Genomic DNA, 16,036 nt, shown 5'->3' with positions numbered 1-16,036 from the left:
TCGGAAATGGGAGGAGAAGGGGATTAAGACACCAAAAGATTTGTTTCTTAGGGGTCGGTTTGCAAGTTTGAAGGAGCTGGAAGCGAAGTATGGGCTGGAGCAAGGGGAAATGTTTAGATACATGCATGTTCGGGATTTTGCCAGAAAGGAGAGACAGAGCTTCCCGGTGGAGCAGGTCTCCACATTGCTGGAGGAGGTGCCGATGACAGGGGGACTGGAGAAGGGGGTAGTGTCGGCGGTTTACAGAGCTATTTTGGAAGAGGAGAAGGCACCACTGGAAAGGATCAAAGCAAAGTGGGGGGAAGAGTTGGGCGAGCATATGGAGGAGGGGTTCTGATGTGAGGTGCTCCGGAGAGTGAATGCCTCCACCTCATGCGCAAGTTTGGGGCTGGTACAGCTGAAGGTGGTATACAGAGCACACCTCACGAGGGCGAGGATGAGCCAATTCTTTGAAGGAGTAGAAGATGTGTGTGAACGTTGCGGGCGGGCGGGTGGGGGGGGGGTGCTGCTAATCATGTTCATATGTTTTGGTCCTGTCCAAAGCTAGAGGAGTATTGGAAGGAGGATTTTAGGATAATTTCTAAAGTGATGCACGTGAAACTGGCCCCTATTCGGGGTGTCGGACCACCCAGGGTTGGAAACGCGTGCGGAGGCAGATGTTGTAGCCTTCGCCTTGTTGATCGCCCGAAAGCGGATCCTGATAGGTTGGAGAGCAACCGCTCCACCCTGTGCCCTGGCGTGACGGGGGGACCTATTGGAATTCTTGACTCTTGAGTAGGTTAAGTTTGAAGTGAGGGGAAGGATGGAGGGGTTCTACAATTCATAGGCATTATTCATTATGCACTTTCAAGAAGCAGATAACATCGAACATTAGTTGGGGCGGGTGGGTGGGAGGGTTGGGGGGAGGGTGTGTGTGTGTGTTAATGGCGACTATGGGTGATCCCTAATTCCTTTTTGTCATTTGTTTGTGTGAACATGCGGGCTAATGTTTGGGGTTTGGTGGGAGGATGGGATCGTTGTTATTGGTATGGGGATTGACATATTTGTTACTGATTATTGTTTATTGTTGGTGGGTGTAAGTTTGGGAGAAAATGTGAAAAAGGAGGAGAATAAAAAAAATATTTTAAATTTTTTAAATAAACAGTGCCAGTGACTGTGAAAGACCCCTAGACGCTACATTCCGGTGCCTGTTTGGGTACGCAGAGGGAGAATTCAGAATGTCCATATTACCTAACAGCACGTTTCGGGACTTGTGGGAGGAAACCGGAGCACCCAGAGGAAAACCCACGCAGACACGGGGAGAACGTGCAGACTCCGCACAGACAGTGACCCAAGCTGGGAATCGAACCTGGGACCCTGGAGCTGTGAAGCAACAGTGCTATACACTGTGCTACCATGCCGCCCATCCCACCCAGCAACAATGCACTGTTTTAATCAGACCCAAGAGTAGATTCAAGATGTCACGCTCGGCACAAGGATACTAGATATTATAGACTGTAAGATCCACAAACTCTGCCAAGGTGGCTGCAACTTAACAGGTTATTATGGACATTAAACTGTGGGCAACATTCGATTCTGTGACCAATATTTAGTTAACACGGATCTGAGTAAGGAAACTTTACAGCCACCTGTGAAGCTTAAATGTCTCGTTGTGTCAGGATGAACCAGCATTTGAGGAATATGAAATCTCGGGACTGTTGGTCTCCAAGTGTCATATTGAACACAGGAGAATGAGCTCGAATTGGGGCAGAGATAAGCGTGAGTGAGCATCGTAAACTGCTATTGTATAGCGGTGTTCTGGGTCTGAGTTTTAACCCTGCAGTTAATAGTCAGGGATACAGTATAATAAACCCTGAACAAAGCAAATGTGTGTGTGAGAAGCATCTGAAGCACCAGGAACCAGCTGAACCAGCAGAGCTGAATGTTTTCCAGTGCAGCCACAGTACTGAACATATTCCAGCTTCCAAGTCCACCTGAGAACCAACCTCCTGGCGATTCATCTACAGAAAGCTTCAGAGCCTCGTGAGAATTATTCGTTTCTAAAAATGCTTCACTCCAACTAAAGGATTAGTTCAACACGAAGACAACAGACCTGCAGCGATATGAAGATTGCAGTCTACATTCCATTTCCATCATTACAGCTTCAACTTGATCTGTACCTAATTTCTGTGTATGTGTCAGTGAGTGTGAAAGAGATGAGGAGCTGAGATGTTCAAACATCCAGGGAAATAGTGTGATAATAAATAAACTTTATTCCTTTAAAAATCACCAGTCAGCCTGCTGCTGAAATGTATTTTAAATAAAGAAATATCACTCTGAGGGGAAGAAAATATCACATAAACATCCTGATAGTGAACTGGAAAGGACCACTAAGTGTAATCAAACACTGTATAACCCCCTTCAGGTAGCTAGATAGAGGCTGAACCCTCTCACACTGAATGTCTACGTGATCCACAGACACCTCCAGGCGAAAAAACATCAGCTTCAGCCTGGGAGTGGGTGAAACATTAAAAAAACCTGTTGCCGTTTAACAGTTCGCCGGGCACTAGGACCCGGCTGGGAACAGAAACCTTCAGGCCCCGCCCACTAGCTGCAGCATCACCAAGACGCCTGCGCATGCGCCCTGCTTCCCCAAGATGGCGGCTGTGAACCAGGGTCTGGCCCCGGGAGAGAGAGCTGACCGGCGGTGATGTGACCTGAGGATCACCGCACCTCAGGCAAGGGGGCAGGTTGGGAAGGCGGTGCCTTCAGGAATAACTGGGAAGGTGATGTTTGGTCAGTTGCTGCAGTCTGTGTAGTGAAGGTGCTGTCACAGTGGTGTGAGGTGAGGAAGTACAGGATTATCGCCCAGCAATGATCAATTAAGGGGAATGTAAATCCAGCTCCGGCTGCTTTCAGATTGGAAAGGGAGCGAAGGTGTGTCCTCAGAGCTGGTGAATGTTGGGGCTTTGGCACTTTCTCTATAAATTAATTCCCTCCCTCCCTCCCTCTACCACCTCTACCTTTAAAGTCGTAGAATTTTACAGCACGGAAAGGGCCCCTTCGGCCCATTCACAATCTTTATTATTGTCACAAGAAGGCTTACATTAACACTGCAATGAAGTTACTATTAAAATCCCTGAGTTGCCACACTCCGACACCAGTTCGGATGCACTGAGGAATAATTCAGAATGTCCAATTCACCTAAGAAGCTGGTCTTTCGGTACTTGTGGGAGGAAACCCACGCAGACACGGGCAGAATGTGCAGACTCCGCACAGACAGTGACCCAAGCCAGGAATCGAACCCAGGTCACTGGCGCTGTGAAGCAGCAGTGCTAACCACTATTCTACTGTGCCGCCCATAAGATTATTAGATTACTAGGTCTGCATGAATTGTGTCCCAGGATGCTGTGGGAGGCCAGGGAGGAGATTTCAGGGGCTCTGACCCAAACTTTTAATTTCTGGCCACGAGAGGAGTTGCCAGGTGACTTGAGAACAGCTAATGTGGTCCTATTATTTAAGAAAGGTTGTTGAGATAAGCCAGGGAACTGCAGTCCAGTGAGTCTTACATCAGTGGTAGGGAAACTATTGGAGAAAGTTCTGATGGACTCTATTTCCACTTGGAGAGGTTTGATCAGGAATAGTCAGCATGATACTGTCAGAGGGAGGTCATGCCGAACAAATTTGATTGCATTTTTTGAGCATGTGACCAGGTGTGGATTTGGGGGTTGTGCAGTTGATGTAGTTTACATGGATTTCAATAAAGCTTTGGACAAGATCCCACATGGAAGACTTGCGGATAACTCAAAGATTGGCCAGATGGTTAACAGTGAGGTTGAGTGTCTTGGGTTACAGAAAGATATAGACGGAATGGGCAGAAAAGTGGCAAATGGAACTGGAACACTAAAAAGTGAGGTGACACACTTTGGAAGGGGTAATGTGACAAGGAAGTATTCAATGAACAGCATGACACTGGGAAGTTCTGAGCAACAAAGGGACCTTGGCGTGTTTGTCCAGAGATCTCTGAACGTGGAAGGGCAGGTTAATAGGGTGGTGAAAAAGACATATGGGACATTACTGTGAGCATTTCTGGTTGCTACATTATAAGAACTAGAACTACAAGCAGGAGTAGGCCATCTGGCCCCTCGAGCCTGCTCCACCATTCAATGAGATCATGGCTGATCTTTTGTGGACTCCGCTCCACTTTCCAGCCCGAACACCATAACCCTTAATCCCTTTATTCTTCAAAAAACGATCTTTATCTTAAAACCATTTAATGAAGGAGCATCTACTGCTTCACTGGGTAAGGAATTCCATAGATTCACAACCCTTTGGGTGAAGACGTTCCTCCTAAACTCAGTCCAAAATCTACTTCCCCTTATTTTGAGGCTATGCCCCCTAGTTCTGCTTTCACCCACCAGTGGAAACAACCTGCCTGCATCTATCCTATCTATTCCCTTCATAATTTTATATGTTTCTATAAGAGCCCCCCTCATCCTTCTAAAATCCAACGAGTACAGTCCCAGTCTACTCAACCTCTCCTCATAATCCAACCCCTTCAGCTCTGGGATTAACCTCTTGAATCTCCTCTGCACACCCTCCAGTGCCAGTACGTCCTTTATCAGGTAAGGAGACCACAACTGAACACAATACTCCAGCTGTGGCCTCACTAACACCTTGTACAATTGCAGCAGAACCTCCCTAGTCTTAAACTCCATCCATCTAGCAATGAAGGACAAAATTCCATTTGCCTTCTTAATCACCTGTAAACCAACTTTTTGCGACTCATGCACTAGCACACTCAGGGCTCTTTGCACAGCAGCATGTTTTAATATTTTATCATTTAAATAATAATCCCTTTTGCTGTTATTCCTACCAAAATGGATAACCTCACATTTGTCAACATTGTATTCCATCTGCCAGACCCTAGCCCATTCACTTAGCCTATCCAAATCCCTATACAGACTTCCAGTATCCTCTGCACTTTTTGTTTTACCACTTATCTTAGTGTCGTCTGCAAACATGGACACATTGCCCTTGGTCCCCAACTCCAAATCATCTATGTAAATTGTGAACAGTTGTGGGCCCAACACTGATCCCTGAGGGACACCACTAGCTACCGATTGCCAACCAGAGAAACACCCATTAATCCCCACTCTTTGCTTTCTATTAATTAACCAATCCTCTATCCATGCTACTACTTTCCCTTTAATGCCATGCATCTTTATCTTATGCAGCAAACCTTTGTGTGGCACCTTGTCAAAGGCTTTCTGGAAATCCAGATATACCACATCCATTGGCTCCCCGTTATCTACGGCACTGGTAATGTCCTGAACAAATTCCACTAAATTAGTTCGGCACGACCTGCCCTTTATGAACCCATGCTGCGTCTGCCCAATGGGACAATTATAGGAAGGATATGATTGGAGACAGTGCAGAGGAGATTCACCAGGATGTTGCACGGGATGGAACATTTATGAAGAGAGGTTGGATAGAACAAACAAAGAACAAAGAAAGTTACAGCACAGGAACAGGCCCTTCGGCCTTCTCAAACCTGCACTGATCATGCTGCCCGTCTAATCTAAAACCTTCTACTCGTCTGGGGTCCCCCATTCTATTCATCTAAATGCCACTATTATACCTGCTTCCACCACCACCTCTGGCAGTGAGTTCAAGGCACGCCCTACCCTCTGTGTTAAAGAATTTCCCTCGTACATCGCCTCTAAACTTTGCCCCTCTCACCTTAAACCTGTGTCCCCTAGTAATTGACTCTTCCACCCTGGAAAAATATTTCTGACCATCCTCTCTGTCCATGCCCCTCATAATTTTGTCGACTTCTGTCAGGTCACCCCTCAACCTCCGTCGTTCCAGTGAGATCAAACCAAGTTTCTCCAACCTCTCTTCACAGCTAATGCCCTCCATACAAGGCAACATCCTGGTAAATCTTTTCTGTACTCTCTCCAAAGCCTCCACACCTTCTGGTAGTGTGGCGACCAGAATTGAACACTATGTTCCAAGTGTGGCCGAACTAAGGTTCTGTAAAGCTGCAACATGACTTTTCAATTTTTAAACTCAATGCCCCGGCTGATGAAGGCAAGCATGCCGTATGCCTTCTTGACTACCTTCTCCACTTGCGATGCCATACTCTTAATGGTTCTGCCATTTGCTGTATATTTCCCCACTGTATTAGACCTTCCAGAATGCGTTACCTCACATTTGGCTGGATTAAACTCTATCTGCCATCTCTCTGCCCAAGTCTCCGACCGATTTCTATCTTGCAGCATCCTCTGACGGTCCACATCACTATCCGCAATTCCACTAACCTTTGTGTTGCCTGCAAACTTACCAATCAAACCAGTTACATTTTCCTCCAAATCACTTACATATACTACAAATAGCACAAGTCACAGCAGTGATCCCCACGAAACACCACTAGTCACAGCCTTCCATTGCTACCCTCAGTCTTCTATGACCGAGCCAATTCTGTATCTATCTTACCAGTTCAGCTCTGATCCTGTGTGACTTCACCTTCTGTACCAGTCTGCCAAGGGGCTTACGACCTTCATCAATCATCTCCGTCACTTCCTCAAAAAACACTATCAAGTTAATGAGACACTACCTCCTCTTCACAAAACCGTGCTGCCTATCACTAATACGTCCACTTGCTTCGAAATGGCAGCAAATCCTGTCTCGAAGAATCCTCTCCAACAATTTCCCTACCACTGACGTAAAGTTCACCGGCTTGTAATTTTCTGGATTATCCTGCATTTTCCTTTAAATTTTCTGGGTTATCCTTAGGTTTGGGTTGTTTTCATTGGAGCCGAGAAGGGGGCCGGTGCATGTGTGTGTGTGTGTGTGTGGGAGGGGGGGTGGGGGTGGGGGGGGGCGGGGGTGTGTGACCTGATCGAGGTGTACAAGATTATTAGGGGCTTGGACAGGGTGGATAGGGAGCAGCTGTTCCCCTCAGTTGAAGGTCAGGCACGAGGGGCCACAAGTTCAAGATGAGGGGAGAAGGTTTAGGGGGGTTTTGAGGAAAAACCTTGTTACCCAGAGGGTGGTGACAGTTTGGAACCCACTGCCTGGGAGGGTGGGAGAAGCGGGTTGCCTCACATCCTTTAAACACTTGGCATGTCATAACATTCAAGGCTATGGGCCAAGTGCCAGCAAATGGAATCAGGTAGGTCAGGTGCTTTTCATGTGTCGGTGCAGACTCAATGGGCCGAGGGGCCTCTTCACTGTTGCTGTTGATACAAAGTTCGGTGGCATCACAGACAGACTAGATGATAGCATAAAATTGCAAGAAGATATTGACAGACTCGGTGAATAGGCAAATTTGTGGCAAATGGAATTCAAAGTAAACAAGTGTGAGGTTATACATTTTGGACCAAAAAAGAATAGAAAAGAGTACTTTCTAAATGGAAAGAGGTTCGGTCCAGTGGATGTCCAAGCTGCAAACCATTCCTCCCAATCCTGGCCCTTCAAGAATTTAATGAAGGCCAAGGCAATCATTGGATTATTGAAAGACTTGACGGAGTTGTTGGATACCATTTTTCGGGTTGCAGGATAAAGCATAACGTAATTCACTCCCCACAGCCTTGAGCTGCATTTAAACTTCAACAAAGTCTCGAAGCTTCGTTTGTGTTGCTGCTGAAAAGTCCTGAATCCTCACTCCCTCCTGGGGCCAGGTGCCATCTCACCGTACCCGTCTCCAGGACCTTCTTTCAAGTTGTGGAAATGAAAATGAAATGAAAATCGCTTATTGTCACAAGTAGGTTTCAATGAAGTTACTGTGAAAAGCCCCGAGTCGCCACATTCCGGCGCCTGTTCGGGGAGGCTGTTACGGGAAGCGAATGTTTACAGGCCTGGGATGAAAACTATCCCTCAGCCTCAGAGACAGGATACGATGAACCCTTTCTAATTTGAAATGCCCAGGCTTCAAATCCAGTTGCGAAAACGTGGCAGTCGGTCCTTAAAGAACCTCACGGGAGCCTTACCCTCCACACTGAATGGACAGAAAATAACAGAATTTATGGGCAGCATGGTAGCACAGTGGTTAGAACAGCTGCTTCACAGCACCAGGGTCCCAGGTTCGATTCCCGGCTTGGGTCAGTATCTGTGCGGAGTCTGCACGTTCTCCCCGTGTCTGTGTGGGTTTCCTCTGGGCTCTCCAGTTTCCTCCCACAGTCCAAAGATGTGCAGGTTAGGTGGATTGGCTACGATAAATTGCCCTTAGTGTCCAAATAAAAGGTTAGGTGGGGTTACTGGGTTCCGGGGATGGGGGGGAGGTATGGGCTTGGCTGGGGTGCTGTTTCCAAGGTGCAGACTCGATGGGCCGATTGGCCTCCTTCTGCCCTGTAAATTCTATGATGAGCATCTGACAGACCAATGACTCGGATGTTCTTTCTCTGACCCTCAGTTCTCCATATCCTCCAGGACCTCCGCCAGCCACTCGGCTGGTTTTCAAAGGGTTGAATTCTTGCCTCCGTCGAGGAGGCATCTTGCTGAACGTTCAGGATTCTCTCCTCTGGATCATCGAGCCTCTTCATGGAGCTTTGCAGGTGGTGCTCACAAGCTCACAGATATTGAGTCAGCACACTCCGCCTCTGGTCAGTAACACGGATAATGTCGGCAGCCATAATTTTCGCCGCCTCCCAGAGCCCCGGAGAGCGCGGGGTCGAGAGACCTCCTGAGGGTCAGGCCGCCATGTTGAAAAGGCAGCTCCATTCCCGCTGAATCCACCTGCGCTGTTTTATCGACGCATTTCTTGATTCCTTTTGGCAGAATCCGACCAAACTAAACCCTGACATCTTCCAGGGACACGATCACAATATTAATTCAAGGATTAGGTAGATGGGAGCCGGGCAATCAGGTAAGTGACAGATTATAGGTGAGTGGTGCCAGAACCTGCGGAAAAACAGCTACTCCAGCTCCCATCTCACAAACCCGACATCCCCCCCCCTCACACAGACTTCTAATTGATGAGGGTGTCGAGGGTTATGGGGAACTGGCAGGTAAATGGAGAGAAAGCTGAAATGAGGAGGGATCTCTACTCGAAGATGTTGTGAAGCTTTGGAAATCTGTACCCCAGAGGATTTACAGTGCAGAACGACACCATTAGGCCCATTGACTCTGCATCACCCTTGGAAAGAGCACCCTACTTAAGCCCACACCTCCACCTAGCCCCGTAACCCAATAACCCCATCTAACCTTTTTGGACACTAAGAGCAATTTAGTATGGCCAATCCACCTAACCTGCACATCTTTGGACCATGGGAGGAAACCGGAGCACCCGGAGGAAACCCACGCAGACACACCGAGAACGTGCAGACAGTGACCCAAGCCGGGAATCGAACCTGGGACCCTGGAGCTGTGAAGCAACAGTGCTAACCACTGTGCTGACCATTGTGATAGGGGGATAGTGCAGGAAAACAGTGCTGAGGTTGGTCAGCCAATGATCCCATTGAATGGTTCAGGTTCGATGGGCCGAATGGCCGCCTGCAGTTCATATTTGTTGTGATCTCCTGGACAGGAAGCTGTGAGCTTGGATCTGTCAATCAACATGAATCAGCACCTTCAGGAGAATTGGGAGGGTGAATATTAGATACAGCAGAGTGAGAATGGAGGGAGATTGTGTGGGATGGAGATTTACAGCTTTCGCGGAATAAGAGAGAGGAAAAATGTTCCATAGAAACGAGAATTGTCTTTTCTAAGTTTCGATCCTGTACTAACAATGATGAATTTTGTAAATTGTTTTTACAGGATATTAGATGAGGAAGAATTACAGACAGAAATCTCAAACATTACGTCTCGATCTGACAGAGTCACTCGATTCCCTGGAGCCTGAACATCATCGGCCTTTGAATCTAGAAGGAGAAATGTTTACCCGAACTGTCACCTAAAGATTTCAAACATCAGTGTGACTGGAAAAGCACCGAGACCCACACAACACACACCCGGGTGAGAGAGTTCATAGACTCCCAGAATTTACAGTGCAGAAGGAGGCCGTTTGGCCCATCGAGTCTGCACCGGCCCTTCAAAAGATCACCCTGCCTAAGCCCACACCTCCACCCTATCACAGTAACCCAATAACTCCACCCAACCTTTTTCGACACTGAGGGCAATTTAGCATTGTCAATCCACCTTACCTGCACATCTTTGGACTGTGGGAGGAAACCGGAGCACCCGGAGGAAACCCACGCAGACACGGGAGAAAGTGCAGACTCCGCACAGACAGTTCCAGCGAACCTACTGTGGAAAGAGCTTTAACCAGTTCCACAGCCTGAATAAACATAACGTTCACAGCAGGGAGAGACCATACCCGTGTTGTGTCTGTGGAAGAGGCTTCAATTGATCATCCAACCTGGAGAGACACGAGGAGACCCAAATCATGGGGAATCCGTGGAAATGTGGGGACTGTGGGAAGGGATTCCGAGCCCCATCTGAGCTGGAGACTCATCGACGCATTCACACTGGGGAGAGGCCATTCACCTGCTCTCAGTGTGGGAAGGCATTCAGTCAGTTATCTAACCTTCAGGCACACCAGCGAGTTCACACTGGGGAGAGGCCATTTACCTGCTCTCAGTGTGGGAAAGGATTCTGTGATTCGTCCCACCTATTGAGACACCAGCGAGTTCACACTGGGGAGAAGCCATTCACCTGCTCTCAGTGTGGAAAGGGATTCACTCAGTTATCCCACCTGCGCATTCACCAGCGAGTTCACGCTGGAGAGAAGCCATTCGCCTGCTCTCAGTGTGGGAAAGGATTTACTGAGTTATCCACCCTGCGGAGACACCAGCGAGTTCACACTGGGGAGAGGCCATTCACCTGCTCTCAGTGTGAGCAGAGATTCATTGATTTATCCGCCCTGCGGCAACATCAGCGAATACACACTGGGGAGAGGCCATTCACCTGCTCTCAGTGTGGGAAGGGATTCAGTGATTCATTCACCCTGCTGAAACATCAGCGAGTTCACACTGGGGAGAGGCCATTCACCTGCTCTCAGTGTGGGAAGGGATTCACTCAGCCATCCAACCTGCAGAGACACCAGCGAATTCACACTGGGGAGACGCCGTTCACCTGCTCTCAGTGTGGGAAGGGATTCACTCAGTTATCCACCCTGAAGACACACCAGCAAATTCATACTGGGGAGACACTGTTCACCTGCTCTCAGTGTGGGAAGGGACTCACTCGGTTATCTCACCTGCAGAGACACCAGCGAGTTCACACTGGGGAGAGACCATTCACCTGCTCTCAGTGTGGAAAGGGATTCACTCAGTTATCTCACCTGCAGACACACCAACGAGTTCACACTGGGGAGAGGCCATTCACCTGCTGTCAGTGTGGGAAGGGATTCACTCAGTTATCCGACCTGCGGACACACCAGCGAATTCACACTGGGGAGAGGCCATTCACCTGCTCTCAGTGTGGGAAGGGATTCACTCAGTTATCCACCCTGCAGTCACACCAGCGAGTTCACTCTGGGGAGAGACCGTCCACCTCTCAATGTGCGATGGGATTCCTTGCTTCAGCGCACCTGCTGTGACACCAACAATTTCACAATTGATTACAGGGGTTGGATTCTGCTGTTATTGTTTCTGCTCTACATCCAGGACTGCATTTTGTTCATTCTGACAGGTGGTCAGTGGGGATGGTTGGAGAGTTTCTTTCTGCTGGACTGGCCGGTCTCACCACTTTGCCTCCAGTGGGCTGATGCTCATTAAGCCTTGTTGCTAATACCTGGCTTCAAATTGCACAAGGATCACAGTGTGAAAGGATGTTTGGAAGTTTGAAGATATTTAGTTCCTATTTCTGTTTGGAACCCCCCAAAGCATGCCACACTGCCATGGAGATGAGCCCTGGTAGTTACATGATTCTTTTGTTTAATTTATCTGGGTGTTCCTCACAGAAGAAAACTATCAGGGTGTGAGGGGCAAGTTGTCTGAGGTTGACTGGAATCTGATTGGTACAGGGAATACCTAATGTTTAAGGAATTATATATTTATCAGGGGTCGGTTAGGTTAGTTGGCAGGATGACTGGTTTGTGATGCAGAGCAAGGCCAACAGTGAGGATTCAACTCCCGTACTGGCTGAGTTTATTCATGAAGGCCCCACCTTCTCAACCAGGCCCCTTGCCTGAGGTGTGCTGACACTCAGGTTAAATCACCTCCAGTCAACTTTCTCTCTGTCAAAGGGGAGAGCAGCCTGTGGTCCTCTGGGATTTTTGCAACTTTTATTTTGCATATATACAACAAATATAGATTCCTTTAAGGAACAAAAATCTAACAGGAAAAGTGATGTAACCGGGGTGAACAAGAAAAGTTAAAGATTCCACGAGATCTATTCGAATTCAGCAAATGAGGATCAAGAAACTGATGAGAGCAAACCGGCGAGAAACGTAAAAACCGACTGGAAAAGCTTCTACAGGAATGTGAAAAGGAAAAGATTAGCAAAGACCAATGTGGGTCCATTCCAGGCAGAGACAGGAGAGTTTATAATGGGGAGTAAGGAAATGGCAGAGAAACTAAACAATGTGTGTCTGACTTCACAGAGGAAGATGCAGAAATTGTCCCCAAAACACCAGAGAACCAAGGGACTGGCAGAGATTAGTATTGGTGAAAAAGTCGTACTGGAGAAATTACTGGGCTTGAAAGTGAATAAATCCCCAAAAGCTGATGATCAACATCCCAGAGTGTTGAACGAGGTGGCTGTAGAGATCTCTATTCCTCATTCTAAATTCTCCTGACTCTATCTGGAACGGACAAAACTTTGCCTGAGCCAAATGTTTCCTTTTTACGTAGCCAGAAAACCTTTTACAGTCTATTTTTATGTATTTTGCCGGTTCACATTCTATTCTCCCTTTTCTTTTTCCTCGGTGCCTTGGTCGAAGAACGGAAGTAAATCCTCGAAAATGAATCCTCACTTGGACAAATTCTGAGACAATTAAGTTTCGACTTCCAGGACAGAGTAACTATAATCGTGGAGTGTGATTTTAGATTGTGTAACAGGACAAAGTTCTAGTTTATAGTTTACTGTGTAGGTTTCCAAGTTAAAGTAGCTTCTAGTTTGTTTGTTGTATTAAAAGTCATAAAACTTGAAGTGCTGTCGTCTGATCCTTTCATTTGTTGACTGGGAGTTTGATTTTTTAATAAGAAGTTGGTGACCTTTATGGGGGTCCAAATCCACAAGTTTTGTCTTCCTATTTGAGCCTCGGGCACCTTTCTGTCTCTATTGCTCGCGTCAATGACAGCCAGGTGATGGAGCTGAGGGCTGACTTTCGCTGAATTTAGCTGAGAATAACGGGGCCTGTTCCCCAGTAGGGGAACTGCCATGGGCGTCGCTACTAGAGCCAGAAAGGTGCTGGAGGCTTGACTGAAATGAAATGAAATGAAAATCGCTTATTGTCACAAGTAGGCTTCAAATGAAGTTACTGTGAAAAGCCCCTTGTCGCCACATTCCGGCGCCTGTTCGGGGAGGCTGGTACGGGAATTGAATCGTGCTGCTGGCCTGCCTTGGTCTGCTTTAAAAGCCAGCGATTTATCCCTGTGCTAAACTGGGAACTGGACCTCCAACCAATCAGGTTTTGGGAGGGGGGTGACAGGGGATGACGATGATGTGACCCCCAAGGTTCAGTACTCCCGTGTCCCAAGCGGGAAGTCACGGGAACAGGGTACAGAGGAGCTGAAGGGAATCCATGTGTGACCAGAACATTGTGAACATCCTGTTACTCTGGTTGTCTTTGATCCTCAAGTAATTTTCAGTTAGTTTTTTTAACCATGTTTCTGTTTCATCAATAAACCTTTAACAGGAAAATATTTGAATTTGTTGGACTTTTCCTGATTAAATTTGTTCACTTTCGGGTAAGTGGGTGAGAGGGCTTGGCAGGCTCTTGAACAGAAAGTGAGTCCCTCTAAGGTAATTGGCAAAGGAGCCAGAGGGGTAGAGCAGATTTTATTTTTCTTTTGACACAGTGTTTGAAAATGCAGTTCAGAGAATCGATCGTGACTGACTAATTTATCAAGTTTCTCTGAGGAAGTAACAAGGGATGTCAATAAAGGGGAACCTGTAGATGTGCTTTATCTGGATTTCCAGAAGGTATTTCCCGTTGTGCCACATCAAAGGTTATTACACAAAATAAGAGCTCATGGTTTGGGGGCAACATATCAGCATGGATAGAGGATTGGTTAGCGAACAGGAAGCAGCCAGTAGGTATAAATGGGTCATTTCTGGGTGGGTATGATGTGACAAGTGGAATGTCACCAGGATCAGTGCTGGGCTCCCACCCATTTACAATCGGTATGAATGTGGTGGATGACGGGATTCAATGGCGGCTAAATTTTCTGATCCCTCAAAGACAGGTCGGAAAGTAATTTGTGAAGTGGATTGAAGGAGTCTGCAAGTCAACACCATAATCCCAGCCAAGCTCATATCAAAGCTCCAAAACCTAGGACTTGGCTCCCCACTCTGCAACTGGATCCTCGATTTTCTGACCAACAGACCACAGTCAGTAAGAATGAACAACAACACCTCCTCCACAATAGTCCTCAACACCGGCGCCCCGCAAGGCTGCGTACTTAGCCCCCTACTCTACTCCCTGTACACACACGACTGCATGGCAAAACTTGGTTCCAACTCCATCCACAAGTTTGCTGATGATACGACCATAGTGGGCCGGATCTCGAATAACGATGAGTCCGAATACAGGAGGGAGATAGAGAACCGAGTGGAGTGGTGTAGCGACAACAATCTCTCCCTCAATGCCAGCAAAACTAAAGAGCTGGTAATTGACTTCAGGAAACAAAGTACTGTACACACCCCTGTCAGCATCAACGGGGCTGAGGTGGAGATGGTTAGCAGTTTCAAATTCCTCGGGGTGCACATCTACAAAAATCTGTCCTGGTCCACCCACGTTGATGCTACCACCAAGAAAGCACAACAATGCCTATACTTCCTCAGGAAACTAAGGAAATTCGGCATGTCCACATTGACTCTTACCAACCTTTACAGATGCACAATAGAAAGCATCCAATCAGGCTGCATCACAGCCTGGTATGGCAACTGCTCTGAAGCAAGAAACTTCAGAGAGTCGTGAACACCGCCCAGTCCATCACACAAACCTGCCTCCCGTCCATTGACTCCATCTACACCTCCCGCTGCCTGGGGAAAGCGGGCAGTATAATCAAGGTTTAGAGTAGGGAATATACAGTGAATGGTAGAACCCTCAAGAGTATTGAAAGTCAAAGAGATCTAGGAGTACAGGTCCACAGGTCATTGAAAGGGGCAACACAGGTGGAGAAGGTAGTCAAGAAGGCATACGGCATGCTTGCCTTCATTGGCCGGGGCATTGAGTATAAGAATTGGCAAGTCATGTTGCAGCTGTATAGAACCTTAGTTAGGCCACACTTGGAGTATAGTGTTCAATTCTGGTCTCCACACTACCAGAAGGATGTGGAGGCTTTAGAGAGGGTGCAGAAGAGATTTACTAGAATGTTGCCTGGTATGGAGGGCATTAGCTATGAGGAGCGGTTGAATAAACTCGGTTTGTTCTCACTGGAATGAAGGAGGTTGAGGGGAGACCTGATAGAGGTCTACAAAATTATGAGGGGCATAGACAGAGTGGATAGTCAGAGGCTTTTCCCCAGGGTAGAGGGGTCAATTACTAGGGGGCATAGGTTTAAGGTGAGGGGCAAGGTTTAGAGTAGATGTACGAGGCAAGTTTTTTACGCAGAGGGTAGTGGGTGCCTAGAACTTGCTACCGGAGGAGGTGATGGAAGTAGGGACGATAGTGACATTTAAGGGGCATCTTGACAAATACATGAATAGCATGGGAATAGAGGGATACGGACCCAGGAAGTGTAGAAGATTGTAGTTTAGTCGGGCAGCATGGTCGGCACGGGCTTGGAGGGCCTAAGGGCCTGTTCCTGTGCTGTACATTTCTTTGTTCTTTGTATCCCTCCCACCCGGCTTACTCACTCTTCCAACTTCTTCCATCGGGCAGGAGATACAGAAGTCTAAGAACACGCACGAACAGACTCAAAAACAGCTTCTTCCCCACTGTCAC

General features: G+C 47.4%; 1 protein-coding gene across 2 annotated transcripts; it reads left to right on the top strand.

Moving 5' to 3' along the window:
* The first annotated feature begins 2,677 nt into the window (after nucleotides 1-2,677).
* LOC140419180 (uncharacterized) lies at nucleotides 2,678-13,074 on the top strand. 2 transcript variants are annotated; one of them, XM_072502951.1, is made up of 2 exons: nucleotides 2,678-2,824; nucleotides 9,739-13,074. In XM_072502951.1, the coding sequence occupies exon 2, from the start codon at nucleotides 10,367-10,369 to the stop codon at nucleotides 11,519-11,521; it is 1,155 nt and encodes a 384-aa protein (XP_072359052.1). In that variant the 5' UTR covers nucleotides 2,678-2,824; nucleotides 9,739-10,366; the 3' UTR covers nucleotides 11,522-13,074. The 2 variants fall into 2 exon arrangements, with proteins under 2 accessions (XP_072359052.1, XP_072359050.1); XM_072502949.1 differs by lacking the exon at nucleotides 2,678-2,824 and adding an exon at nucleotides 8,464-8,848.
* Nucleotides 13,075-16,036: the final 2,962 nt, after the last annotated feature.

This window comes from Scyliorhinus torazame, chromosome 5 (genome assembly GCF_047496885.1).
Source record: "Scyliorhinus torazame isolate Kashiwa2021f chromosome 5, sScyTor2.1, whole genome shotgun sequence".
NCBI classification, from domain to species: domain Eukaryota; kingdom Metazoa; phylum Chordata; class Chondrichthyes; order Carcharhiniformes; family Scyliorhinidae; genus Scyliorhinus; species Scyliorhinus torazame.
This window is presented reverse-complemented; position numbering and strand designations above follow the sequence as displayed.

What these genes read in the sequence shown, in the direction of transcription:
- LOC140419180 (XM_072502951.1), top strand. Translation starts at nt 10,367, where the DNA reads ATGGGGAATCCGTGGAAATGTGGGGACTGTGGGAAGGGATTCCGAGCC.